Here is a 20083-nt window from a genome sequence, read left to right on the forward strand (position 1 = left end):
TCGTGTGTCTCGTGCATCTGATTAAAAAATCAACTGACCTTGCATATATCTCAGTAGTGCGGAACACGAGCTGTCCATCATATAACTCCGCCTTTCAGTTTCTAAGGCAACTCACAGACTCACTCTCTCGTCCTGCTGCTGAATTAGTACACAAGCTGTTCACTCCCTCTCTCTCTCTCGTTTAAAGGAATGGTCCACTTTAGAATAATCCTTCAGATCTCGTCACAGTTACCGATGTAATGAACATTATATTGGTTTTAAAAAAAGTCCTCAAGTATCCCTGTCAACTGATCTGCACTGGGATCTAAGGACATGGCCAGGCCTGGTGCTTTCCTCAGGTTCATCCACTGGAAGACCGATCTTGCGTCAGTGATGGCGACTGTAGATTTAGTTGCACTGGAGGCTGTCAACGTGGATGGTGACATAACTGTTCCTTTCTGTTCAAGATGTGCACAGAATGTAAGGGATTTGCTGTTGGTAGCAATGCTGCCCGACTTAATTTTGTAACCCATTATTGTATGCCACAGCTGATGGCTGGACTGCTGCTAGAATTTAGACTGGTACTGTCTGTTAGCATCCCCGATAGTTTTATAGAGGCCATATCGTGATTTCTTACAAAGGTCAAGGTCACCTGATTTAAACGCTCCAGACCAAGACCTGAGGAGTGGATCTCCCTGTTCGTACATGGTTTCTGGCTTGGAAACACCTGGACTGGACTCTTTGATAGATAGTTCTTCAACAGGCTTGCTGATAAGGTCTGAGATGGAAGTGACATACTCATCTAGGTTGGCCGCTGAATCTTTGATTAAGTTGATAACCAACTTAAAACAGTCACGTAGAATCTCATCTGTTTCCACAGACAAGCGCTGTGCGACTTCCTGTTCTGAATTCTGCAGTTTCCGTTTCTATTTAATCACATCAAAAGTTGGGTCACATTTCAGATGTGTAAATACAAACAGGCATTCAGAACTTTGAAAACCAACATCCAGATATTACAGGAGTGAGAGAGTTCTGGGATTTCTTAATTAACCATAGCAGAGTACTTACTTGAAAATATGTACACACATCCAGACTGCTGGATGTGTATTGCACTCTGAACTGAATGTAAATGCTGGATTTCTTTCAGGATTTTACTTCACAGAAATTAAACTTCATGACTTTAATGGTGGTCATCCCCACTCAATATTTAAATGTTGAAGTAAATCGCATGTTAATCCCTGACTTTAAAACAGCACAATGTTAATGCAACTATGATAAATACTGTATGCTAGTTTGTGTAGGCGTCTTGAATTTAACCCTGGACCTGCATATTTTTCATATCACAAAAGCAGTACTAATTTTAATCTCCTTAATCCTATAATTATCTACTTTATGCAGAACATTCCTCAACTATTCAGTTCTAAATGCAACTTAATATTTGTCGCTTTACCTTTACTGGGCAAGTTAATTTCAAACAGATTATTTTCTATTTCTGCAGCCGTTGTCCCATTTCTGAATCAGAGTATATTATCACAGGCTTATGATGAGAAATATGTTTTTTGTGGCAGCAGTAGTGTATAGGGGGTAGTGTTCATTGCTTCATTGTTCATTCAGAAATCTAGACAGTCCTTGAATATCTTTGGTGTTCATGTGTTTTTTTTTATATTACTGACTTAAGATTCATAGTATGTAGAAAATCTCAAATGAAAACTGAAAATGATGGAAATTCTCAGCAAGTTGGCAGTATTTATAGAGCAATAACAAATTGTTTCTGATTGATGTCCATTCAGAAGTATGAATAATTTAAAAAATCAAATACCATTTCTGCAGTGGGTAAGGGAATGGGGCAGAGAACAAAGGGAATATCTACAAAAAGTTCGTGATTGAATGACACAAAGGATGTTGACATTTTTACATTTAGGATGAGGAAATGAATAGGATTAGACATTGGCTTAGAGGGAGAAACCTGAGAGTGGTAGTAGATGGTTGCCTCTGACTGGAGGATTGTGACTACTGGTGTACCACAGGAATCAGTGCCCTATCTGTTGTTGTTTGTTTTCTATATCAACAATTTAGATGATAATAATTGTAAACTGGATCAGCAAATTTGCAGATGCCACCAAGATTAGAGTAGTGAACAGCGAGGAAGGTTCATGGGTCAAATTTAATGTCAGGGAAATATACAATATACATCCTGAAATGCTTTTTCTTCGCAAACATCCATGAAAACAGAGAAGCTCAAGCTCCCCCGTCCCGCGTGTAAGCGGCGGTGAGCAACAATACCCCTTTCCCCCCACTGGCAAAACAAAAAGCGCACCTGCTACTGAGCACAAGTGTGAGCTAAGTGATAGCAAAGGCTATGAAAACTTAAGAGTGGGATCTGGACCATCTGGAAAAATAGGCTGAAAAATGGCAGATGGAACTTAATGTAGTTCACTGAGAAGTGCTATAGAACAGAGGGATCTGGGAATACAGGATTGTAATTCCTTGTAAATTGTATCACACGTAGATAGGGTCATAAAAAGTACTTCTGGCACGTTAACCTTCATAAATCAAAGTAAGGAGTACAAAAGTTGGGATGTTATGCTGAAGTTGTATAGGTCATTGTTGAGGTCTAATTTGGATTTCTGTCTGCAATTCTGGTCACCTACCTACAGGAAGGATATCAATAAGATTGAAAGAGTGCAGAGAAAATTTACAAGCATATTGTCAGGACTTGAGGAGGTTGATTAAGCCAGGACTTTATTCTCTAGAGCCTCGGAGAATGGGGAGAGAATTGGTGGAGATTGCAAATTTATGAGAGGTATAGATAGGGTAGACACAAGCGGGCTTATTCCATTGAGGTTCAGCAAGGGTAGAACTGAAGGTCATGTTTAAGGGTGAAAGATGAAAAGTTTAAGGGGAACATGAAGGGGGACTTACTCACTCAGAGTGTGGAATGAGCTGCCGGTGGAAGAGGTGGGTTTGATTATAATATTTAAGAGAAATTTAGATGGGTTCATTGATGGGAGGGTATTGAGTGCTATGGTCTGGGTGCAGATCGATTAGATTAATAGTTCAGCGCAGAATGAATGGGCCAAAGGACCTGTTTCTGTGCTGTAGTTTTCTAATTAGATAGTAAATTGCTGGGCCAGTGATTTGGCTCTGCTTATATTTTTTCTTCTGTTGTTTGTCAGAGAACACTGGATATTCAGTGATAATAACAGGAAATACTATATGTAGTTTAGAGCCTCCATGACTATTCATCTGAGTTATTACTTTCAGTGATGAATTTAGTTGAGCCTAATTATAGGAGTTGGTGTTCTGATGAAACTAGAGCTGAGTGAATCAATGTCAAAACAACCAAGTAGAAGCCAGATATAGAACATTTATCACTGTCAGGGCAGCAACATAGAGAATAAAGTATGTTTATTTTCCTCTCCATGATCTTTTATGAATGTAAACAATTTTTGTTATCTATGAGGTACAATAATGATACTATGTAGAAATTGTCATTTTTAATTGTCTTTTAAAGATTAGTAATTTTTGAACAATTATTACTAAAATGCCTCATTTAGTTCACTGTTATACTTTTAACAACAGTAAAAAAGAAAATATATAAATAATATTCACCCCTTCTCCTTTTTAAAAAAAGTCCATAATTATTGTTAATAATTCATTAATCAATGATAACCTCCGCTTAAAATTATGATGGTTTGTGAAAGAATGTTTTACAAGATTATAGCCAATTTAGACACATGCCTTCCAAAAGGTTTTCTATCCCTGGGCTAGGGTTTGATACGCCTTTATGTGGCAATGGTCGTTGGGCCATAGTTACACAGCACAGAAATGGACCCTTTGTGTAATCTACAATAATCCATTTTCCCATCTTCCATGCCCTGGTATTTTGTGTGTCTGACTAAATGACTCTTAAACGTGTATTTGTATCCTTTGGCAGCAAGTTCCAGATATCAACCACTCTGTTTACTTTTTAAAATTTTTTTAAAAGTACCCCTCAGATCCACTGTAAAACTGCATCTTCTCATCTTAAACCTCTGCCCTCTTATTTTTGATACCCCTACCCTGGAAGAAAGATTTTTACCATCTTGCTTATCTACACCTTTCATCATCTTGTGTACTTTTATCCGACCAACCTGCCACATCCTTTTCTCGAGGGAAAACAAACCCAGCCTATCCAATCTCTCCCCATAATCCCATTGAATCTCCCTAGCATTCTCTCCACTGTAATCTTGGTTTTTGGCTTTGCTATCCTACTGTGTGAAATGCACAATAATTCAAAATCTTTGATTATTTCTTCACATTATATGTTTTTTTTTATCTTTAGAAGAATGAAGTGCTTGAAGCAGGATCACCAGGCTGTGTAATCTGTGAATTTGTCCTGCAGGAGGTCAAGAAACTTCTCCAGGAGAATACAACTGAGGTGAGATAGAAACCCAGACCAGGACGTGAGAATGGCAACAGTTTCTGACTTGGATTTGGTTGGCGGTTGGGAATGGTGAAGCATAGGGAAATCTCACTGCAGGTTAGATGATTCCTCACTGCTGGTTAATTGATGGCATGTTTCTCACCACAGGAGGCGATCACTGACGCTCTGATAAAAGTATGCTCCGTTCTGCCAGACACTGTTAAAAGTGAATGTGAAGACTTCATCAGTGAGTACGGGAAAGCTGTGGAGGAACTTCTTTTGCAGGAATTGGACCCTGTTGTTGTGTGCAGAACCATTGGTCTGTGCAAGCATGCGGAAAGGACAGCTCTGGGTATGTGGAATTTCTTTTTTAGGGTTGTGATTTGGTGGTAGTTCAGTCAATAATCATATAGTTGTAGTTCTACATCCTTAATAGAATAGAGTTCATTGTGGCAATTGCAAAAGTCAAATTCAAGTAATTCAATAAGCCTGGAATTAAGGTTGGTTTCAGAAACTGTCATTGTGAAGCTATCAGGTTGCCATGAAGCCCCATTTGATTCATTAATGTCCTTCAGGTAATGGATTCTGCTATTCTTATTCATTATAGTCTATGAATCTGCAGACGAAGATCCTTAACTATTTCCTCCATCACAGTGCTGTCCCTACAGCATGAAACAGGCTCTTCAGTAAACAGTCTCTCCTGAGCAGCCTTTGCCTTTGCACAAATCTGTCTAATGCCATCAAAATTGGCTTGCCTCCACTTAGGTCTTTAACTTATGGACCAGTCCTATCTTTTTTCCATAACTACAGTACTATGCAAAAGGTTTAAGCACATGTTAAAAAAAATGCTATGAAGTGAAGATGCTGCCAAAAGTAATGAAATGAAAGTTTCTAAATATCCAAAAAAAGCTACAAAGAGCAGTAAACCGTAAAAACTAAATCAAATCAATATTTGATGTGACCATCCTGTGCCTTTAAAACTGTATCAATTCTCTGAGGTACACTGTCATGAAATTTGTTCAGAAAATGAGCTGGTAGGTTGCTTCAAGCATCTTGGAGAACCTGACACTTCTGCAGACTATGGCTGTATCGTTTGCTTCTGTCTCTCCAGGTAATCCTAGGCAGCCTTGATGTTGTTGAGATCAGGGCGTTGTGGAGGCCATACTATCTGTTGTTGAAATCCTTGTTCTTCTTTTTGCTGAAGGTAGTTCTTTATGACCTTGGCCGTGTGTTTTGTGTCATTGTCCTGCTGCAGATAGAAGACAGGACAGATCAGACGCCTCCCTGATGGCATTGCATGATGGATGAGAATCTGCTTGTAATTGAGAATTCTATTTAGTTCAGACCGGATCAACTCAATTTGCAAAAATACAGCCTCAAGTCTGCAGGGAACCTCCGCCATGCTTCACTGTTGGCTGCAGACGCACATTTATGTAGTGCTTTCCAACTCTTCTACGGACAAACTACCTCCTGTTTGAGCCAAAAATTTTGACTCATCAGTCCAGAGCACTTGTAGCCACTGTTCAACACCCCAGTCCTTGTGATTTTGTATGTAGGTGCATCACTTGGCTTTGCTCCCACTTCGGAAGAATGGCTTTTTGGCAGCAACTCTTCCGTGAAGACCACTTCTGACAAGACTTCTCTGAACTGTGTGTGGAGGGCTGTACTTGGGTTCCAGTAGTTTCTGAGTTGGATTTCTTCTGATTTCGAAGGGACATCAGTTTATGTATCTCTCGTCTGCTGCACTCACTCTCCATGGCCGACCACTGTTTCTGGTCCTCAACCTTACTGTTTGTTGCTTTCTGCTTCTTCAAAAGAGCTCGGACAGCACATCTTGAAACTCCAGGCTGCCGCAAAATTTCTGCTTGGGAGAGACCTTGCTGATGCAGGATGACTACCTTGTGTCTTGTTGCTTTGCTCACTCTTGCCATGGTGTAAGAATTGATGATTTGAATACTAAACTGTCACATCTGTCACACCTTCACCTTTTAGTTTGACTGTCCCTCACCGAGCGTGATCCCTTTCTACCTGTTTCGATTTCAGTTACTCAATTTAGTTCATTTAACTCATTATGTCACTGATCATTAGCACCTTTTGGTTATCTTTTTTTAAATCATGCTCTGGGCTACATACCTACAAGGTAATCAAGTTTTTATTTGAAAAAAAGTGGTCCATTACCCTAATATGTTACTTTCTTTTAACAAAATACAGTAATTTTGCTGTAACATTTAATTTTTTTAGCAAATGGATGTTTGGAAATCTCAAATTTGCTCCTTTCTACTGACACACTAATGCAGAAGACAAAAAAAAGCAACTAAAACTAAATGTATATAAAAAATCTGGGGTGCCTAAGACTTTTGCACAGTACTGTTTTTAGAATGGATAGTAGAGTGATCACAGTTTCAGAGTGGTCTCACACTGACACTTGTGTCACTTGCCCTGCCTCTTCTCAACAGCAGCTCTATTTTTGCATCCACATACTACTGGTGAAAATCTAAAAAAGATTTGCTGCATGCAAGTCCATAACACAATGACAGCCCCACTCAATGCTAGGGAAATTAAGGTCGCATATTATTCTGACATTTGTCATTGTATTTATTATTTAATGCTATTCTGACATTTGACTCTGACCTCCTGTACGTTTGTTCCTCTCTTTCCCACTGACAGTTGGGGTGGATGGTGCTATAGTATCATATCAAAGTGAGCAAATCCACTTATTACTGTGTCCCATCCTTGTAGCTTCATTGGACAATCCATCAGGAATATCGTCTCTGAGTACTACCATTCTTTTGTAATCAGAAGAGCAACTCATGTCTCTATCACACCTGTTGCATCTGTACTCTGGGGCATTGAGCTACCAGTGGCATCTATCCCTCAACCATGTTCAGGGCAATTCCAGTAATCCATTGCCTGGCTATTCCGAAGCCCTGACATTGGAAATTTGGTTCACCAGTTGCCAACTTCAGCGCTCCCTCTAACACAATGAAACTCTGATTCCTGTTCCCTCTCTTGTTGGGGCCTTTGATAAATAATATTTATCTTAGGAGTGAACTAAAATTGGTATTAATATTTGATATCCAGTGATCCCGGAAATCTGCTTGTCCAGTGTCACCAAATGCCAGATTAACAGAATTTAACTGTAAATACTGACGTCAGTAAGGTACGTCAGTGAATGAATGGGGGAAAATGATTTGTGTTCAAGTGACTTTCAGTAGCCAAAAGTTGTGGTCCACATTAGTACCAATGCAGGAAGGGTGTCAAGATCCAGAAGAGCGAGTTCAGGGAGTTAGGAGCTAAGTTAAAGGACAGGATCTCCAAAGTGGTGATTTCAGCCCCATTACCCATACAACGCGCTAGTGAGGCTAGAAAAAGGTAGATAATACAGTTTTAACATGTGACTTAGGGGATGGTGCTGGAGGGAGAGCTTCAGAGTTTTGGATCTTTGGTCTCTCTCCCAGGTTCTGTACAAGCAGGAAGGTATGCTCGTACTGCTTCAGGGGGCTTCATCTATAGAGATGTGAACTAGAGTGCCAGCACAACTAGTGGAGTGGTTGTGAGGAAAGAATATGGTGATCCTGTATACAAAGACAGAAAACAAAAGGTTGAGCATGGTGGGACTAATGTTTTGAGTGGTGTATATTTTATTGCGAGGAGTATGTAGGTAAGGCTGATGATCATAGAGCATAGATCAGTTTATGGAATTATGATATTGTCACCCTTAGTGAAATTTGGTTGTGGGAGAGCCAGGACTGGCAGCTTAATCTCTTGGGGTTCTGTTGTTTCAGACATGATGGAGGGTGAGGTTTTAAAGGGGAAGGAGTGACATTATTAGTCAGGGAGAAATGTCATTACAGTGCTTAGACAGAACAGAATGGAGGGCTTATCTACTGAGGCTATGTGAGTAGGACGATGGAATAAGAAAGGGATGATCACGTTAAGGGATTATACTATCGACCAGCCAATAGTCAACAGGATTAAGTGCAGCAGATTTTTAGAGAAATAGCAGACAGTTGCTATTTCACCTACTATCTGAAATATGGTTGTGACAGTAGGGATTTTAACTTCCCACGTATTATCTGAAGCTCCCATATTGTAAAAGGACTGAATGAGATAGAAGCAACACACAAAATGCTGCAGGAATTCAGCAGGCCAGGCAGTATTGATGGAAAAAGAGTACAGTTGATGTTTTGGGCCAAGACACTTCAGCAGGACTGATGAGGAGTAGAGTTAAAAAGTTGGGGGGGGGGGGTGTGGTCCAGGGAGAAACACAAGGTGATAGATGAAACTGGGAGGGGGTATAGGTGGTCACACTCAGGTTGGAGGAATAACACCTTGTACTCCATCTCGGTATCCTTCAACCTGATGACTGAACATCGATTTCTCGAACTTCTGGTAATGACCCCGCCCCCACAACATTACCCATCCACTTTTCCTGCTCTCACCTTATCTCATTACCTGCACATTATCTCCCTCTAGTGCTTCTCCCCCCTTTTCTTTCTTCCATAGCCTACTGTCCTCCCCCTTCTCCAACCGTGTATCTCTTTTACAAATCAACTTCCCAGCTCATTACTTCACCTTTTGCCTACCTTTTAGCTTTACTCCTTATCTTTTTCTCTCCAGTCCTGCTGAAAAGTCTGAGCCTGAAATGTTGACTGTACTCTTTTCCATAGATGCTTAATCAATAAATAGAATTCCTAACTAAAGAGACCATAAGGCATAAGAGCAGAATTAAGCCAGTTGGCCCATTGATCCTGCTCCACCAATCAATCTAGCTGATATTTTATCCTTCTCAGTCCCTTTCTCCTTCTTTTTCCCCATAACATTTGACACCATGACTTACCAAGAACCTATAAACCTCTGCTTTAAATATACCCAATGACTTAGCTTCCACGTTCATTCTTAGATTCACCACCCAGTGGCTTGTGGAATTCCTCCTCAGCTCTGTTCTAAATGGACGTCTTACTATTCTGAGGCTGTGCTCTGTGATCCTAGACTCCCCCACTGCAAGAAACATCCTTTCCATGTCAACTCTTTTGTCCTTCCATTATTCAATAGATTTCAGTGAAATCACTTAACCTGAGTGATTCCAGCATTTTTTGTTTTCATTCAGATTTCCAACCTCTTTGTATTTTTTATTTCTGCTGGATTCTTGCAGCTCCAAACATTTTTATCATTTCTCTGTTGCAAATTAATTTGTTTTGTCAGGATCCACAGCAAAATTAGACACTGAGGCTGCAATGTTAATTATAGGATATTCTGTTGTGTGATAACTCTTTTTGTGTTTTTGATGGCGCCATCTCCAGTAATGTACTTAGTTTGTGTTCTGCTATGTAATCCTTCCAGGCTCCCAGAAAGCCAAACCAAAACAACTGCAATCAGGTGCTTTGTGTCAAATCTGCAAGACTGTGGTTCAAAAGTTGGATAGTTTGCTGGAAGAGAAAAGCACAGAGGAAGAGATCAAGGCTGCCCTGGACGAAGTCTGTACCTTGCTCCCAAAATCGATGCAGGATGAGGTAACACACAAGCAAGGTTCCTAGTTTTACAGACTAAGCAAAAGAATTACAGGAGCATAGGCACAATGGAGCAAACAGTGGTCTCCAGCACCATGCATTTTTTGAGGGAGAGTGGAGACATGTTCTTCAGGGATGTGATGTGATTGTATGAACAAGCAGGTGGACCTACTTGGGGTGGGTTGAGAATCCAATCTTCCAATGGTAGCAACCCACTAATAACTAACTTTTTTTTTCTGGGGGGCGTTCTTGGAGTACCAACTAGGAGATGAGCCAGTTCCCAACTCTGCATACCAATCCTCCAGTTCCGTTCTGATAGATCAGTACAGCACACGAACTGGTCTTTTGCCACACAATGTCTGTGCCAACCACGATGCCACTTTAAAACTGTACGTCACCCTGCACATGCTGTGTATACCTCCATTAATTTTATTTAGAGATACAGCATGGTAACAGGCTCTTCGAGCCAGCAGTCCACACTGCCCAGTTACACCCATGTACCCAATTAACCTACTAACCCATCTGTCGTTGACGTGTAGGAGGAAATCGGAGCACCCAGAGGAAATTCACACAGTCACGGGCGAGTGTACAAACTCCGTACAAGCAGCGGTGGAATTGAACACAGGTTTCTGTTGCATAATAGCATTACCCTAACCACTGCATTCCCGGTCAGTCTAAAATGTAAAATCTTAAATGGTGCTGTCGTATCTGCTTTTACCACTTCCCCTGTAGTGCACCCTTGACTCCTAACACTCAGTGCGTTTTGAAAAACAAGAGGGTAGCAGAGTGATAGGGCTTTGGCTCAACGGGCTTAGGCAGTAATGGGACGTGGCGAGGTAGGTTTACCTGTGTTAATTGAGGAAAGGACGTATGTGTGTGAGGCCGGTGTTCTGTGCGCGATGTCAGATGTGGGAGGTCCTGGAGTCTCCCAGCCTCCCGGACAGCCATATCTACACCCAGTGTGTCGAGCTGCAGCTCCTAAGGGACCGCGTTAGGGAACTGGAGATGCAGCTCAATGACCTTCGTCTGGTCAGGGAGAGTGAGGAGGTGATAGAAAGGAGTTAGAGGCAGGTGGTCACACTGGGGCCACGGGAGACAGACAAGTGGGTAACAGACAGGAGAGGGAAGGGGAAGAGTCAGGTACTAGAGAGTACCCCTGTGGCTGTCCCCCTAAGCAATAAGTACTCCTGTTTGAGTACTGTTGGGGAGGGGGGGGATAGCCTACCTGGGGGAAGCAACAGTGGTCATGCCTCCACAGAGAGTCTGGTCCTGTGGTTCAGAAGGGTAGGGAAAGGAAGAGGAAGGCAGTAGTGTTAGGGGACTCTATAGTTAGGGGATCAAGCAGGCAATTCTATGGACGCAGGAAAGAAACTCGAATGGTAGTTTGCCTCCCAGGTGCCAGGGTCCACATCCACAATATCCTGCAGTGGGAGGGAGAACAGCCAGAGGTCATAATACATATTGGTATCAACAAGGGAAGAGGTCCTAAAAACAGACTACAGGGAGTTAGGAAGGAATTTGAGAAGCAGGACCACAAAGGTAGTAATCTCGGGTTTTCTGCTTGAGCCACGTGACAGTGAGTATAGGAATAGAATGAGGTGGAGGATAAATGTGTGGCTGAGGGATTGCAGCAGGAGGCAAGGATTCAGATTTCTGGATCATTGGGACCTCTTTTGGGGCAGGTGTGACTTGTACAAAAAGGACGGGTTGCACTTGAATCCCAGGGGGACCAATATCCTGGCAGGGAGGTTTGCTAAGGCTACTGGGGAGAGTTTAAACTAGAATTGTTGGGGGTTGGGAACTGAACTGAAAAGACTGGGGAAGAGGAGGTTAGCTCACAAATAGAGAAAGCTTGTAGACAGTGTGTGAGGGAGGTGATAGAGAAGGGACGCGCTCAAACTGACGGTTTGAGATGTGTCTATATTCAGGAGTATCGTGAACAAAGCAGATGAGCTTAGAGCATGGATCAGTACTTGAAGCTATGATGTGGTGGCCATTAAAGAGACTTGGATGGCTCAGGGACAGGAATGGTTTCTTCAAGTGCCTGGTTTTAGATGTTTCAGAAAGGACAGGGAAGGAGGCAAAAGAGGTGGGGCCGTGGCACCGTTGATCAGAGATAGTGTCACGTCTGCAGAAAAGGTGGACGTCATGGAGGGATTGTCTACGGAGTTTCTGTGAGTGGAGGTTAGGAACAGGAAGGGGTCAATAACTTCACTGGGTGTTTTTTATAGGCTGACCAATAGTAACAGGGATATCAAGGAGCAGATAGGGAAACAGATCCTAGAAAGGTGTAATAATAAGAGTTGTTGTGATGGGAGATCTTAATTTCCCAAAAATCGATTGGCATCTCCCAAGAGTAAGGGGTTTAGATGGGGGGGAGTTTGTTAGCTGTGTTCAGGAAGGTTTTTTGACACAATATGTAGATAAGCCTACAAGAGGAGAGCCTACTTGATTTGGTATTAGGAAATGAACCTGGTCAGGTGTCAGATCTCACAGCGGGAGAGCTTTTTGGAGATAGTGATCATAATTCTATCTCCTTTACAATAGCATTGGAGAGAGATAGGAACAGACAAGTTAGAAAAGTGTTTAATTGGAGTAAGGGGAATTATGAGGCTATCAGGCAAGAACTTGGAAGCTTAAATTGAGAACAGATGTTCTCCTGGGAAAAGGTACGGAAGAAATGTGGCAAATGTTCAGGGGATATTTGTGTGGCATCCTGTATAGGTACATTCCAATGAGACGGATGTTATGGTAGGGTGCAGGAACCGTGGTGTACAAAGGCTGTAGTAAATCTAGTCAAGAAGAAAAGAAAAGCTTATAAGGCTAACAAGAAGAAGCTTAAGAAGGAAATTAGGAGAGCCAGAAGGGGCTGTAAGAAGGCCTTGGCAGGCAGGAATAAGGAAAACCCCAAGGCATTCTACAAGTATGTGAAGAGCAAGAGGATAAGACGTGAAAGAATAGGACCTATGAAGTGTGACAGTGGGAAAGTGTGTATGGAACCGGAGGAAAAAGCTGAGGTACTTAATGAATACTTTACTTCAGTATTCACTATGGAAAAGGATCTTGGTGATTGTAGTGATGACTTGCAGCAGACTGAAAAGCTTGAGCCTGTAGATATTAAGAACGAGCAGGTGCTGGAGCTTTGGAAAGCATTAAGTTGGATAAGTTGACGGGACCGAATGAGATGTACCCCAGGCTACTGTGGGAGGCAAGGGAGGAGATTGCTGAGCCTCTGGTGATGATCTTTGCATCATCAATGGGGCCGGGAGAGGTTCTGGAGGTTTGGAGGGTTGTGGATGTTGTTCCCTTATACAAGAAAGAGAGTAAGGATAGCCCAGGAAATTGTAGACCCGTGAGCCTTACTTCAGTGGTTGGTAAGTTGATGGAGAAGATCCTGAGAGGCAGGATTTATGAACATTTGGAGAGGTATAATATGATTAGGAATAGTCAGCATGACTTTGTCAAGGGCAGGTCATGCCTTATGTGCTTGATTGAATTTTTTGAGGATGTGACTAAATACATTGATGAAGGAAGAGCAGTAGATGTAGTGTATATAAATTTCAGCAAGGCACTTGATAAGGTACCCCATGCAAGGCTTATTAAAAAAGTAAGGAGGCATGGGATCCAAGGGTTCATTGCTTTGTGGATCCAGAACTGGCTTGCCCACAGAATGCAAAGAGTGGTTGTAGATGGGGCATATTCTGCATGGAGGTCGGTGACCAGTGGTGTGCCACAGGGATCTGTTCTGGGATCACTCTTTGTGATTTTTATAAATGACCTAGATAAGGAAGTGCTAGGATGAGTTAGTAAGTTTGCTGATGACACAAAGGTTGGAGGTGTTATGGATACTGTGGAGGGCTGTTAGAGGTTACAGTGGGACATTGATAGGATGCAAAACTGGGCTGAGAAGTGGCAAATGGAGTTCAACCCAGACAAGTGTGAGGTGGTTCATTTTGGTAGGTCAAATATGATGGCAGAATATAATATTAGTGGTGAGACTCTTGGCAGTGTGGAGGATCAGAGGGATCTTGGGGTCCAAATCCTTAGGACACTCAAAGCAGCTGCGCAGGTTGAGTCTGTGGTTAAGAAGGCATATGGTGCATTGGCCTTCATCAACTGTGAGATTGAATTTAGGAACCGAGAGGTAATGCTGCAGCTATATAGGACCCTGGTCAGACCCCACTTGGAGTACTATGCTCAGTTCTGGTCGAAGGATATGGAAGCCATAGATAGGGTGCAGAGGAGATTTACAAGGATGTTGCCTGGATTGGGGAGCATGCCTTATGAGAATAGGTTGAGTGAACTTGGCCTTTTCTCCTTGGAGCAACGGAGGATGAGAGGTGACCTGATAGAGGTGTATAAGATAATGAGAGGCATTGATCGTGTGGATAGTCAGAGGCTTTTTCCCAGGCCTGAGATGGCTGCCACAAGAGGACACAGGTTTCAGGTGCTTGGGAGTAGGTACAGAGGAGATGTCAGGGGTAAGTTTTTTTTTGCAGAGTGGTGAGTGTGTAGAATGGGCTGCTGGCAACGGTGGTGAAGGCAGATACGATAGGGTCTTTTAAGAGTCTCCTGGATAGGTACATGGAGCTTAGAAAAATAGAGGGCTGTAGGTAACCCTCGTAATTTCTAAGGTAGGGACATGTTTGGCACAACTTTGTGGGCTGAAGGGCCTGTATTATGCTGTAGGTTTTCTATGTTTCTATGACTTCTTTCATAAGTCTTTTAAATCGTTCTCTCTACTTACAGGAAAGACTATAGCATCCATGCCCCTCTTAATTTTTAAAATTTTTGTCAGGTCACCTGCCAGCCTCTGACACTCCAGAGAAAAGAATCCAAATTTAGTCAACCTCTTTTATTCAGAATTGTTTAATGGTCATTTCTAGTACGGAAATATAAAGAAGAATATAAATAATTGTTACTCGAGATCCGATACACACTAAAAAAGCACAATAAGATCAAGAGCATGATAATAATAAAAAGCACATTGCGCATTTGTGCATTTTGCATTGATTAATTTGTATGTCCATAGAGTGACGTGAGGTACAGGAGTGTCTGGACATAAGAAAATGATAAAATAGTGGTGGGGGTGGGGTGGAGTAGTGGGTTAGGAGGTGGAGGCGTTAACCAGCCTTACTGCTTGGGAAAAATGACTAATATGCAATCCAGGCAACATCCTATCGAATCTCTTCTGCACCTTCACCAAAGGTTCCACATCTTTCCAATAATGTGGCAACCAGCACTCCAAATGTGGCCTTACCAAAGTTTCTTTACAGTTGTATCATGGCTTCCTGACTTTTATAATCAATGTCCTGACCAATGATGCCTTGTTCACCACTTTCAGGAAGCTATGGACTTGTATCCAAACATCCTTCTGTACATCAATGCTTTTAAGGGCCCTGCCATTAACTGTATATTTTTCACTTTCCTTTGGACCTTCCAGAATTTATCACCTTGTACTTGTATAGGATAAACTCCATATGATATTTCTCTGTGCATATCTCTAACTGATCTATATCCTTTTGTATCCTTTGTCACCTTCCTCATTGTCCACAACAGCTGCCAATCACTTGTGTCTTCTGCAAATGCTCAAGAGACCCCAGCGCTGATCCTTGTGGAACACCACTGATTTTTTAACATCCTGCCTAACTCCCTAAATTCTCTTTGCAGGGCTTCATCTCCCTGCATGCTTGTGTCATTAGTATCAATGTGACTGCTTACCTATTCCTTTCAAAATTCCCTGTGCCTGCTTAGAGATATCTTTAATTCTGGCAATATGCCTTCCTGGATCTTTGCTGAGGCCTCAGAAGCCCCTGACAAAGGAGTCCCTATCATTATTGCTCTCCTAACCTTTGACCAACGGTGCTGTACAACAGAGGCAGTGTTTGGTGCTACTGATGTGTTGCTGCTGCTGTTTTTCCCTGAGAGGTCAACCCCCCTCACCCCACTCTGTGCACTACCTGCTTGCCTGTCCGGGCAGTCAACCATGTATAGCTGCACCTCCCTGAATTTGTACATGACACTCAATGCCTCCTATATGTTGTCAAAGAATTTGGAACTGTAAGTACACTCTGAGGTGTGTAATTAATTAATTATATAACTACTTTTCTGTTGTAGTGTGATAATCTAGTAGCTGAGTATGAACCACTTTTAATTCAAGTTCTGCTGCAGAGTTTGGATCCAGATTTTGTCTGCAAAGTGAGTATGATTTGCTTTCTGCCGATGATCACAATTATTTCTCATGCACATTTGTGTGTTAACCTTGTCGGGTGTTTCAACCACAGTAACCTATAGGCACCCTATGAAATGGTACATGTGTAGCTCATCTCGGCTGCCTCACCTGGCGTTCACAGGAATGTGCCTGATTCCACAATACTTTGTCAGCCTGCATCCTCAGCTACCTTCTGATCCAGCCAGTCAGATAAACATTAATAACTCCATTCCAATCTTGAGACCTGGCCAGGACTTTTATCAACATTTGACTGGGAACAAAATTCATTTCCACAGAATTATAGAGCACTAAGTGGGCTCTTTCACCCATGCCAACTATAATGCCTCTCTTATTTCCCAACATTTAGCATGTATCCCTGTACACCTTTTCTATTGAAGGTCCAAGTTCCTTTTGAGTTTACTGTAAGCAGCACAATCAGGGCGAACAGGCGATAAACTGAACTACATCAGTAGCTCTAAATTCAGCAAACAGTTCAATTAGAGAATGAAGCAGAGTTTTACAATGCCTTTAACAGCACTGCAACTTTTAGGAATTTCTGGGATGAAATGATTTGCCTAATAATTTCATTCCCCTTTCACAAACAGAGTATTGGAGCTTGCACAGAAGCAAATCAACATCTCTTAGGAGCAAATAAATGTGTCTGGGGCCCATCCTATTGGTGTAAGAACATGGAAACTGCAAACCAGTGCAATGTAAGTACACAATCAGTATAGCAAACGCATCTGTGCATTTGGGTGTGCTTTGGACATACTTAAGTTAAATTATGCCGGTTTCCCAGTGGTTCAAAGGGTTTTAAATCTGTGTTGTGAGCAGGATGATTTTCCTGTAAACTCCTGTACAAATTAGGGGCTTTCCAGTCGTCACTGCCACTGAGAGGTATGCCCTAAACAGGACTGAGTTTCCTCTGATATCTTCCCATGGTGTTGAAGACTAGTTAGAGACTGAAACTTATGACCACAGATCATGACAACATAGGGAATAGGTCATTTGTCCCTTCTAGTTTTCTCTGTCATTCAATAATTACACTTAATTATTCAAATCAAGTAGCTTTTAGAAGCTTTCTTATCATACTAGGGTCATAAAGAAATGATTCAAACAAGAGGACATGATTTGAGAGTTAAGGGGCAAAAGTTTAAGGGTAGCACGAGGGGGAATTTCTTTACTCAGAGAGTGGTAGCTGTGTGGAATGAGCTTCCAGTAGAAGTGGTAGAGAGGCAGGTTCGGTATTGTCATTTAAAGTGAAATTGGATAGGTATATGGACAGGAAAGGAATGGAGGGTTATGGGCTTAGTGCGGGCCAGTGGGACTAGGGGAGAGTAAGCATTCGGCATGGACTAGAAGGGCTGAGATGGCCTGTTTCCGTGCTGTAATTGTTATATGGTTATATAAGTAATAGGAGCAGAATTAGACCATCCGGCCCATTGAGTCTGCCCTGCCATTTCAGCATGGCTGAGTTATTATCCCTCTCAACCCATTTCTCCTGCCTTCTCCCCGTAACCTTTGACGCTCTGATTGATCAAGAACCTATCTTGATCAATCGCCACCTTAAATATACCCAATAACTTGGCCTAAACAGCCATCCATGGCAGTTAATTCTACAAATTTACTATCCTTTGGCTAAAGAAATTCCTCCTTATTCTCTGTTCTAAATGGACATCCCTCTATTCTGAAGCTGCCCTTTGGTCCTAGACTCACCCATAAGAGGAAGCATCCTGTTCACTTCCATTCTATCTAGACCTTTTAATATCTAAATTTCTCTATTGCACTTTCCCACTTTCTACCCCTCTGCTTCATTCTCACTGTACATATTGCCACATGGCTGTGTGTACTCTCCAGGTCACAGCACTTCTGACTTATGGAAGTACAATTTTACACAAATTCTCCATTAACATTTAAAAGAATTCTTTGACAGTATTTTTTAAATAATAATACTGGATATAACACATGTTCCATTAGTTTGATTATGGCTTGCATTAAATGGAAAAACTTGCAGCAAGTGTACACAGAGCAATATGAAGTGTGTAGCTCTGGAAAACAGGCTTTTTGATTTAAGGAAGAATTAATTCATGGGCAATTCTCAGGAATAGCACCCTCGCGTAACTTTTGCATTTGGTTCCCTCAATTATTAATATGTTGTGAATCCAACAAACCCCATTTTGGTTAGAGGGGATAAGAGGAGGATCTTCTTCACTCAGAGAATGGTAAGTAATTGGAATACACAGCTGGAGAATGAGGTGGAATCTAGGTTCCTGGCTGCCCTTAGCAGGTGTCCATATGCACACTTGATTTGCCATGCTGTAGAAAGCTATGGGCCAACTCCTAGAAGATGGGATTAATACAGTAGGGTTCCTATTAGCCGGTGATAAAATGAGGTTAAGGGCCCTGTTTCAATACTGTACTTGACTTAGAAAGTCATAGAGTTATATAACAAAGAAATAGGCCCTTCAGCCCAACTCATCTATGCTGACCAAGTTGCCTACCTAAACTAATTCCACTTGCCTACGTCTTCTAAATATTGTGATTGTACCCACCTCCACCACGTCTTTGTTAGCTCATTCGATATACACATCACCCTCTTTGTGGAAGAAGTCACCAATGAGCTCCCCTTTTATTTCCTTCCCTGCTCGTTATAAACTTGTGCCCTCTAGTTTTAGACTCAGTACCCCTTATGATTTTATAAACTTCTATAAGGTCGCCCCTCAACTGTTAGGAAAACAATCCCGACTTAATAGAGTCATCTTTAAAATGATGGACAGATAGTCCTACCTCCCTGAACAATCAAAAGCAAACTGTTGGCACCCTACATGTGCACTGACACCTGTCCTTGCTCCTCCTTTGGTCTTCACCCTCTTTTCCTCATTGTTAAAGCCATGGCAAAAAGTTGCTTCAACATGTTGCTGCCCTCGAGCATTGACCAATGAACTACTCAAGTCTCTAAAAATCCTTTGAAAGAGAATACTGAAGGGTTACTGAAAACAACCTGCCCAGAAATTTGGTGGCTTCACAACCATGTAAGTTGTCATGTGAACCATCTTTAATCACTGAACATTTCTGATGGTTATTTTTCCCATCTTTCTGACAGGCGGTTGAACACTGCAAGCGTCATATCTGGAACTGAAAGGGATGACTTGCTGGATAAACGCAGTGATGATTTTAAGCAAATATTTTTCGGTTTAGTTTGCAATATATGCTTTAGCATTATGTAGAAATATGGTTGTTGTAACAATCTCAAAGTTTCCTTAATCCATGTTTTTCTCTGGTGACTGGTTATATCTGTGAGGTCTATCTAACTTTGAACATTAGTTATGTATTGCACTGCAGGAAATGGAATGAAAAAGTTAATTCCTCACCTGGGCTGAGTGTACAGGAGAAGCTACAGCAAAGGTTGTCCTTCAGCTGTAAGAATTTAATGTATAAATTTTTGGTGTTTAATTCAACTAATACTAATAATAAAGTGACTGCTGGATTCTGCTTCAGTTAATATGCAAGTATTGTAGTCTGAAGGACCTGATGTTTGCTAATCATTAGTTTGTTGTAAAATATTCGATAAATATGTACAAATTGGTTTGTCAATAAAACCTGTTTTAATTTTCATGTTTGTGCTCACTTTCTTTGAGCTCCAGTTTACTCTGAATATTCAATGAAAGTACATATTTTACTAATTCTTTAACTTCATGCACAGTATATTTATTTAGTAGGTTTATGTAATCAATGTGCATCAAAATCAAGCCCTTTATGTCCTTGCAGGTAATAATTAAATATTTGATTTCAAAATGTAGATCAAGAATGTGGATAACATTGTAGGACTCCAGCCTGCCTTTGATTGTTGCTTACCTTAATTTCTTTTCCTGCTTATCTGTCTACTCTCTCTGCTTAAAATACTTGAGCATTGTGTCCAGGTACTTCTTATTATGTGAGGACTAGGGCCTATTTGAGTCTTTGTTTTCCTGTGTTATA

General features: G+C 41.5%; 1 protein-coding gene across 1 annotated transcript in view; it reads left to right on the forward strand.

Moving 5' to 3' along the window:
- The window catches only part of psap (prosaposin), a 64797-nt gene extending 45079 nt beyond the window's left edge, over positions 1-19718 (forward strand). Inside the window, exons 9-14 of the mRNA XM_073025083.1 lie at positions 4304-4399; positions 4553-4736; positions 9728-9897; positions 16012-16092; positions 16711-16818; positions 19209-19718. Of these exons, the coding sequence (XP_072881184.1) occupies positions 4304-4399; positions 4553-4736; positions 9728-9897; positions 16012-16092; positions 16711-16818; positions 19209-19244 (675 nt within the window). The 3' untranslated portion in view covers positions 19245-19718. The remainder of the gene's footprint in view (positions 1-4303; positions 4400-4552; positions 4737-9727; positions 9898-16011; positions 16093-16710; positions 16819-19208) is intronic.
- Positions 19719-20083: the final 365 nt, after the last annotated feature.

Source organism: Hemitrygon akajei, chromosome 21 (genome assembly GCF_048418815.1).
Source record: "Hemitrygon akajei chromosome 21, sHemAka1.3, whole genome shotgun sequence".
NCBI lineage: Eukaryota > Metazoa > Chordata > Chondrichthyes > Myliobatiformes > Dasyatidae > Hemitrygon > Hemitrygon akajei.